At 41.8% G+C, this 9,893-nt stretch overlaps 1 protein-coding gene across 2 annotated transcripts in view; it reads left to right on the top strand.

The window, feature by feature from the left end:
* Positions 1 to 1,696: 1,696 nt before the first annotated feature.
* The window catches only part of LOC105569219, a 135,060-nt gene continuing 126,863 nt past the window's right edge, over positions 1,697 to 9,893 (top strand). For both annotated transcript variants that reach the window (XM_012025482.1, XM_012025483.1), the window contains exon 1: positions 1,697 to 2,263. In XM_012025482.1, the coding sequence (XP_011880872.1) occupies positions 2,076 to 2,263 (188 nt within the window). In that variant the 5' untranslated portion in view covers positions 1,697 to 2,075. The remainder of the gene's footprint in view (positions 2,264 to 9,893) is intronic.

The raw sequence follows: 9,893 nt of genomic DNA, 5'->3' as shown, positions 1-9,893 counted from the left end.
TGTTCCGTACCGGGCGCGACATCGTCGGGACTCATGGTTATTCTCACACAAACTGTTTAAGTTAGTCCGATGAGAAATTGTCAATTCCAGCTTTTCGCATACGGCTGGACTGCGTTGGCAGGCGACGTGAAAGTGCGAGATGCGAGAAGGCGAATTAAAGTTAAACGAATTGTCCGGCTACAACGCTGAATTTTCGCGTGATTCATAGCTGCGAGAGAAAAGAGAAGGGACGAGCTCGACAAGTAAGACACTTATGTATGTGTGTCAAATGTTACAGTGACGTGAAATATTAAAATATGGAAATGAATATGTGCCAAATGTCATAGCTTGCGGAAGAACCGTAATTTTTTAATTTTCGCTTACGAGGGAAAAGCTTTCGAGATTATTCGATTTCGAGATTAACGAGCTTTCGGTATTTGTTTTGCGTCGCGCACATTCGTTCTATTCCGAAAACGAATGATGCGATAAATTTCGTTACACCCCGGGCGATATGAATCTTCCGGAAATCTCTGCTTTGCTATAGGTACGTATCGCTGAATCTTGCCAACATGGCACTAAAAGCAGATCCTTTTGCTAGGGACCGTTCGCATTAAAAGCCCCGTAACGTATCGGGCGACTTTCTCTAAATAACTCGATTTTCCGTTCGAGTAACGTGCAACCAGCGATGGACAGGTCTGTCGAATGATCGAGTTTTATTTTTAATTAAGAGAATCAATTTAGTCCGTGTGTCGCATTGAAGTGGAGACTAATGTGTTTCATTTTATTAGCACTCGTGCTTCTTTGTACAACATATTAAATCTGCTATAATTTTGTTCAATTTTAATCTTTTTTTCTACGTCAATTCCGATACTTGACTGCCTCCCCCCTTTTTTTCCTCTCTTTCATTTACCATTGTTATGCGACTGATATAAACCGATTTTGAAAAAGATTTACAGTTGCAAAACACGTACAATATTGCTGTCGGAAACTCGCGTTTTCGATCGGAATTGCAAGTAGTTTCGCGATAGGTCCCCCGAATTCAATAAATCGGGCCTCTCCCCCGTCTACGACGATCGACGCTCGGACACACCGTTCGTTTTTCTCCCTCGCTCGTCTCGCCTCGCCGATCGCGCTGTCGTCGTTTGTCTTTGTCGTTTCCGCTGACCAGGCCACCACCGTTCACCCCTCATCGAGGCCCCCCCCTCTCTCTCTCTCTCTTCCCCCCTCTTTCTCCCCACAGTCGAGAACTCGGTCGGCGAATCGGGTCCAGCATCCGTTTCTTGCTGTGGGTTGCCAGAGGGTGCGAAATTTTCCAAGACAGTATATGCGTGTACACGAGAGAGACGAAATAACGCAACTGCGCAAGAGAGAGAGAGAGAGAGAGAGGGGGGGGAAGGGGGAGAGAGAGAGGGAGAGGGAGAGAGAGAGAGAGGGTGGATCGAAGAGGATGGAGGTGGTGGAAGGTGAAATAACGCAGATTGGAGAGAGAGAGGGGAGAGACGAAAGAGAAAGAGAGAGAGAAAGAGAGAGAGAGAGAGAGAGAGCGCGCGCGCGCGTGCGACGTTCCAGAGACGCGCGTGAGAGAGGCGGGTGAATGAGGTGATTGAGTCACGGTGGAGCGAGAGAAACCGAGAGATACCGCTTTGTCGTAAGGGGAGGAAGTGATAGAAGAGAAAGAGGACTATCTACACGTCGGAGAAAAGATACATTAGTCCAGAATGCAAAAGAGAGAAACGCGAAGAGTCGAGGGAGTCGGATCGACGTGGGAGCGACGAAGACAGTCGGGGGTGCGAGCGAAGAGCAACACGGGGTGTAAAGTGAGAGAGAGAGAGACTGGGTGAACGAGGACCTCGCGCTTCGACCAGCGCGAGGAGGACGAAGGGCTCAAAGAAGTTAAGGGAGAATTCGTGATCTAAACGAGAAAGAGAGAATGAAAGAGAGATGATGAAAGAGAGAGAGAGAGAGAGAGAGAGCCTCGTGGATAAAAGAGAGCGTGCGCTTTCTCGCAAAGGGCGAGAGGGTGAGAGGGAGCCAGCTGCCACCGCACAGCTACACCCACGGCGACGGTCGGACCTCAGTCGTCCGCGCACCCTCGAATGGTGAGGACGGTTGTGCCCGGTGGTGAAAAGTTAAATCTCGTCGTTCTCGCCGCTGCGAGCACGACCGGGTGGTGCAGGGCACCACGTCACACGTCGCCCGCTTCAGCTGACGCTCGATCTGTGCGACGTTTCCCGCCGACGTCACAGCCTGTGCGGGCACTCAACCCTCGGGTGATCGACAAAGGGTGAGTAGGCATCCAGCCGGAAACCCCAAAAGGGATCAATCGAGACATCGTTCTTTCGAGACTTCGCGCCCGTCCGCTCGCGTTCAACGGTCAAAAGTTTGAGCGAATGCTCGATTTTCGTACAGTCGATCGGAAACTCTCGGGTTCAATTGAGCCGGCGAGCGGTAATGATAGCAGCGAATTCTTAGCAGCGGTGCAATCACACGGCTAAAGGTAACGTGATGAGAACGAAGGTAAACAGAGATTGTGGAACGAACTACGAGGTGCACCTATGTATATTAATCTCATGTACCGTTACAACTGAACCCAGTTTCTTCATTCTTCGAACGATTACATTAATTCGTTCGAGAATAACAAAAAAAACTTTGCATTATTATGTCACAAACGATATAACGCGACGTAGAAAACTCGTCGTGGCCTGAAACTTTTCACATGGTTCTCTTCCGAGGCTAAAAACGCCACATCGTCGTATTTACGATAGACGCAATTATCTCGAGAAATCGCATTGAATTTGGAAGCGTAGTGTTTCAAAGCTCATGAATGTCATGTACCAATCGATTCCGAGGCTCAACAATAAAACAGAGGCATTTATTGGCGAATAGATTTCCCCGTCGTTGAGAGGAATTAAGTATAAATTGTGATTCATTATTTGCTCGTTAAATTTGACAATCAGGAAGCTTGTCCGATAAATTACTAAGCGCCAACGAGGCTACACTCGAAACGGACAAAATTATCGGCAAATAGTTTAGACTGCACGATAGAGAGTAATTGTCGCTTCATTAAGGACTTGTTATGTTTTAATTGTTAAAATAACACGAATCGAACGATCGACGAAATTAGCGTGATGTAATTTTTACTGAGCACGGTCGAATCAGTTAATCGAGTTTATTAAAGCTCATCGATTGGACATCGACTGGACTAATTAGCATTGGTGGCACGTTTCTGTCGATCTTGAGATGACAAGTCTGCCATTACTCGATATATTGAATTATTCACTTTAAAACAACAGTTACTATTCAATATTTGGCAATGCAGATGGTTTTTATCTTTAGTGAGTACATAAAGACATAGCAATTATACTAAATGGACAGTCTATGCGACTGTATCTTAATTTATATAAATATTATATCTTTTATTTTGTGAAAAAAACGTACGTAAAATTTTTGTTAAGTGCTTAAAAATATCTATACATTTAATTGTAATATTTACATTTAATAATGAATAATATCTGTATATTTTTGTGCGCTTAATATACGTAACTGTCTCTCACAGTTTTCTGTAAACTTATTAGAAAAGTACGTATACTCGGCAAAAAGTTTTCTGTTAAAAATACGTCAATAACTTTTATTTGCGTGTCTCTCAAAATTGGCGTAGGGATTGAGACGCGATTGCCGCCAATGAAGTATTTTGCAGTTGTCTGGAAATGAAGTTGCGATAAACGTCGCCACATTTCGAAACGGGGCCGGTGTGCGGCACGTTCGAAGAGCTCGCATGAAATAGATCCTGAAACGTGTTTGCCTTGCTCGCGGAAGCAGAAAGCGAGGTTAAGGAGACGGCGTGCCTTTTTTCCCCTCTTTCTCCCTCGATTTCCTAGCTGTAACCCATTCGTAGTAATCGATATCCGATCGCCAAAATGTAACTTATCTCGCCCTCAATTACTCGCAAATAAAAGTCCTAGGCTATTTCAATTTAAAATTTGTTAGGGCTAATTGCGAAACTATTTAGAAACGAGGATCTGAGTTTTGTAACAAACAAGCGGATTGTCTACAACGAATTTACTTTGAAGATTTTCTGCATCGCGGAATCGTTCGTATTTCAAAATGTTTTCATAATTTAATTGACACGATGCAATATACGTAATTTGTGTGACATGCCCGCATTGTATCTTTCGAAATTTTCTTTGGAAATGTTAAAAAATTGCGGCCGCGTATCGCCAATGTCGCAGTATTGTCGGTGCATCAGTGCATTTCCGTTAACGCGTCAGCTCGATGCGGCTTTTTTATATCGATGCGTCGTATCGTTGCACCGCAACGTTGGAGTCATTCCAAGGGGACATCGGTCTCCGGGCACGAAGCTCTCCATTACGGTAAAATGGGAATAATAGGGGCATGCGGGCGTCGCGAATAATTTACTGTGCGCCTGTTTATCCGTTGTTGCAAATTGGATACGCGTTCGCCGGGAATGGTACACAGGCCGTCTGTTGACGTGTTGTCACCGCGAGATTTCGCATCTCGTCGATGTGCCAAAACCTCGTGCGCAATGTATTGGCGCAAAATGAAGTTGCCCTTGTCATTTAATAGTAACGAACGACAGCCTTCATACGAGCGATCCGTACTCCTATTTGGGTCAATTACCAATCTCGAAATGCATCCTATTTCTTTTTTTAAATTCAGTTTCCAAGTTCGACGGCACGCTTGTCTCATAATGGGATTTTACTCGCGCTCCCCTGGTTGACTCGTTAAAGACCCAATTTTTCCTCATTTCACATCGCTCACCGGTAGGATAGCGCAAAAATAGTCGCAGCCCGAGATCCCAAGCCGTTTTCTTTTCGTTATATAAAACCGGTGCTTACACATATAGAAAACCTACACTTCGTACAGATATGTATATCCCTCTCCTTTTTTTAAGCGAAGGTTGCGCAAGAATGACGCGCTTGAGCTAAATCTCCAAGTCATGACGCATATTTGATGATCATTACAGCGTTTTATTCGCGCTATCGAGCTGATCAAGCTATTAAGAATCTATTCTTGTGTTACACACAGTTAACTATAGAATGAAAACATGTGCTATCAAAAATTCTATCCACTTCTTTTTTTATCGTCAAATTATTATCTAGATAAGTCAACCTTGGTTTCCGTAGATTCAAGTACTTTTCTCCATTCTAGTCTAAACAAAAGTGACAGAAGTCGAAACAAAAACACCGTAATGAGCACACGGACTCTCAATTCTAGCCAATTGTTGCGACATTTCGCTTCATTTCCACGCTTAAAAAGGACTCGGTCTTACCCGATGATGAGAATACGAAGATCGATTCGCGTTTCTTACTCACGTAATCGAATCTGTTCGCCGTGTAAGCTCTTTTGTAACTCGAAATGAAAGAGTTAACGAGCTTTACGTACGAGAATTATCTCGAGTTATCACTTCTATCGACGGACAAGAAACGCGTGGTTCCTGAAACCGATTATTATCTCGGTCTTTGAGTGAGATTTATCTTGACATCTTTAAACTATAGATCGTAATGATGTTTGCGAGGTGAAAGAGAGACAGGGAGAGACACGGAGAGACAGGGAGAGACAGGGAGAGACCCAGAGAGACAGGGAGAGACAAGGGGAGACGGGGAGAGACAGGGAGAGACCCAGAGAGACAGGGAGAGACAAGGAGAGACCCAGAGAGACAGGGCAGAGACAAGGAGAGACGGGGAGAGACAGGGAGAGACAGAGAGAGGCAGGGAGAGACAAGGAGAGACAGGGAGAGACGCAGAGAGACAGGGAGAGACAGGGAGAGACAAAGGGAGACAGGGAGAGACAAGGAGAGACAGAGAGAGAGAGAGAGACAGGGAGAGACACGGAGAGACAGGGAGAGACAGGGAGAGACAGGGGAGATAGGGAGAGACAGGGGAGATAGGGAGAGACAGGGGAGATAGGGAGAGACAGGGGGAGATAGGGAGAGACAGGGAGAGACGGGGGAGAGAGAGAGAGGAGGGGGGGCGGGAGAGCGCGTACAATTTCCTTCCAAATACGCATCGCAAAGAGAAGTTACGGCGCAAGTTTCTCGCGGAGACAGCTCGCGACTTCCGTCGTCGTGGTTAACTATCTTTCGTCATTACCAGTTTCTAAGGAACGATGGCTTTCATACCCGCTATATTCGTGCTCCGTTCCGGTTTGTATTCGCTGTCTGTCGCGTTATAAACTATGTTTTCAAACAGTTTCCTCGGTATTTCTCTTAATTAAGAGAAAACTTTTTCAACATATAGTTAATTTGCAACCAATTTGCTAATTTATCAATTAACTTGTTAAAAAAGCTTGTTATTTTATAGATGCACAAGATTACGTAATACCTATATAAAAGAGAGAAAGCTGTATGCGATAGAGCTTAGGAAAAATTCAAACATTAACTCTTTTGTGCTAGTTGCGTGCTTTTGCGTGTTTTTATGCGCTATTGATTTAAAATATGAAAATAGTTCAAGCAACAGCAAAACGAACCGCACGTTTAACTTCCGCTCTGATCAGTATTGAATATACATTATGCACAACGAATATACGTTTGTCGGTTTCCCGAAACTATCACGTTATAAATATTATACGCGAAGCGATGCAAGTCGATCCGCCGCAGACGCAAACACTCGTTGTTTTGCACGATTACAATTTGCATAAGTATGTATTTACCCAGATAGTTTTCGGGCCCCCATTAACCACATAAACTCCGTGTTATAACCGTATGCGCTATGCTGCGAATGCACATGCACCGACAAAATTAGATTGCGTTGCTTAACTTCTTGTTTATTGTACGGAAACTTCTGTAGTACAAATACTTATATCGAGAAGAATTGTGATAAATGATGAGTCATATCGAACAATATACGAATAAATGTGAAAACTAAAGTGATTTAAGAACATGGCAAACCAATTTATCAAGGATTGTCAATTGTTACGAATCTTGGGTGGATATCGTGAATATTATATGGTATAGAAAATAAATCTTTGTACATTTAGTTCAAAAAACGCGAAGTCTAATGATGCAATTAATAGATTTACGACATTTCATAGAGCATAATATCCAGATCCCCACAATTAGCATATTATTTGATGAGCATATTAATGCGAATAATGTGCTGCAGAACGTTTTTTTTAATTTCTTATCACTGCAATCACTGAAATGTATTCGATGCGTACGATTATCGCGAAAAATTATTTGTTCTATAGTTTTAATTCATATTCAGTTTGTAATACACTTGTAATATATTTTATCTGTGTGATGAAAATTGGCTATTCACGATTTATACCGACGCAACGGTTAGCGCGGATTTCGTACCTATGAAATATCTAATAAGTTTATCTTATTGGACAAAAAATGGCAAACGATAAAGTCACCACATAGATTGTATACGTTATAGAGCCTGTATGTTAATCATTTTTAGAATATGGCTAATCCGTTCTGAATAGAACAGTAAAATACTCAGCATTTTTTGCAACGTGCACGAAAATAGTAATTTTCATGTCGAAGCATTTTTAAAGACATTCCAAAAGAGTAATTTATTTGTCGATTATTATTTATTTTCCGCGTTTCACCTTTTTGTTAATAAACCTACGAGTCTTTCGTTAAAACCGCGACGCGATTTATAAGAGGCTTGGAGTTATACGCGCGCGATTTAATAGGTGTCTTTTTAATCTTGCACATATGCAAGAATAAGTAAAGAATATAACCCACCCGAATTTTTGCACATAAGAAGAAATCAACATATATCGTACAACACATTCACATAATACATCAAAGTGGCCAACTAACTCGGCGTAGCCCTTCGTTGGGCCAGAGTGGACATACCTTTTGTTGCTTCTGGCCTTACAGTCTGGTCATTTTGACCAGAAATCAGGAAGGAAGAAAATTCCTTCCATAGTCGGATTATCGTTACCGACAAATATTTCGTACGGTTCGAACTGTATGCGAGCGTTGATCGTATAAAAAAAATGCACGACCACGAGAAGTTAATTAAAGAAGAAAGTCAATTCTAAATATTTACTCTATAAAACTGATCAAATATATTTTGACATTCGTTATTTGTTCGAGAATAGGACTATCTCTTCGTGACTTGATCTTTGAATTCAAAATTCAAGTATAGATATGGAAACAAAATTTACTTCGCGTTATATATATTTTAATAAATTTTAATTATAATCCGTGGTAAATTAAAATTTATAATGTTAACAAAATTAAACAATTAATAATTTCTTCAAAATTGTTTGAAAAATCAATCGCGAAAACAACCGTAAAAATACGAAGATGCGTGTGACTGTGCATGTATTCATGCGAGACGCATCTTGACAGTGAATTGCGAGATACACATATATAACAGAATAAATGACGTGAGACTCAGAGAAAAGAGACTTTCCGTACAATAAATAGACAATTAAATATTTCAGTTAATTAATGATCTCAAATAATGTATGAAAATAATATTAAGTTTCAGCGTTCTTGTCAAAATATTCGAATCTCACGTCATATTATTGTAGTTCATATATAAATTTGTTAATAAACATGGATAGACTATAAGAGATTAATTCGACGAATATATCAATAATATTCGTCATATTTTGCATGAAAATATGTAATGTGCTACGACGGGGCATTCAACCCACAGTAAAAAATCGCGATCACTCTCTTTTAATGGATGAAATATGTTTAAATAAATACGAAATTGTGTTGTAAAATCTACCCATTTAAGGCAACGGATCTACGAGATATACAAATCTACGATCTACCATCTACAATCTACGAAATGTAGATTCGTTGCCTTACTAAAAAAGTTTTTGACTTACCATCCGACGCGCAGCGGCGGAGTTTGCTATGTTGATTCTGTAACAAAAATGGAATTTATTAAAGCAGTGTTCAATGTAAAAACTAATATTTCAAAATATAAGTGCTTGTTATGCGTATCAAACTTTATTTGGTTAAACGTTTGAATAATTAATGCGCGAACGAATTTCTGCAAAATATCTCACTTTTACACAAAATAAAAAATAACATTTACCTTAAAGTTGCTCCGCCGGTGCCTGATGCCCTCCCGGGCCTCCTCCTCCACTCAGTGTCAGGTCTCTTCCGGCACACTCGCGAAAACGCACAAATCGTTCGCGCGATTTGGCACTGAACGGCACTCCCGAACGCTAGAAAAATTAAAACTTTATGTTATACGCGCACTTTTATACGTTTAATTGTTGGAGCGATGTCTTGGCAAGCGATCGATATGTTATAAGTGTTCGTTATTAATCCCCGATGTGATTACGGATCGCGACAATTCCTTAAACGCGATGGATAGATGTTAAAACTCTCGTACGAGACGATCGCGTTGCGTAGATGATCGAGATTCTCGTAGAAAGTAATCGCGTTACGAGGAGCGACGCGACGACACACGGAACGTCCGCCTCGCTCGACTCACTCGCGCTGACTGATTCGGCACAATAGACTGTTTTCGAAAAAAGTGTTAAACGGTGCTACGTCATTGTAATCGGCGCTCGAGACCGAGTTGTTTACTACGGCGCGTACGTCATTCCTTGGAATTCGGGCTCGGTCAACGGCTCTCGGCAAAAAAAGTCACGCCGTCTGCCAAATTGTTTACGCGCCGCTTCGCATATCGTGTTGTTTTTACGCGTTCGCGACAAGTACCGGAAGAAACTTCGATCGTTTTCTGCGAATAATTAGCGAACGATATCGTCGCGTGATCGCTGAATCCTCGCGATAGATACCGAGAGTGAAATTACTTTCCCCGCCCGACGACCGAATCATCTCTATCTGCCTTAAAGACAGTTTTCGGGTAGTATTGATTTTTTAAAAATTATTTATCGGTCCTACTGTATAGAACTCTGTAGAAAATGGTTAAAGATGTTCGGAACTACGCGAGAACTGTTTGTATAAAGCC

This window comes from Vollenhovia emeryi, unplaced genomic scaffold (genome assembly GCF_000949405.1).
Source record: "Vollenhovia emeryi isolate VEMERY1.0 unplaced genomic scaffold, V.emery_V1.0 DF939125.1, whole genome shotgun sequence".
Classification (NCBI taxonomy): Eukaryota; Metazoa; Arthropoda; class Insecta; order Hymenoptera; family Formicidae; genus Vollenhovia; species Vollenhovia emeryi.
The sequence above is the reverse complement of the archived record's forward strand: the minus strand, read 5'-3'. Positions and strand labels throughout refer to the sequence as shown.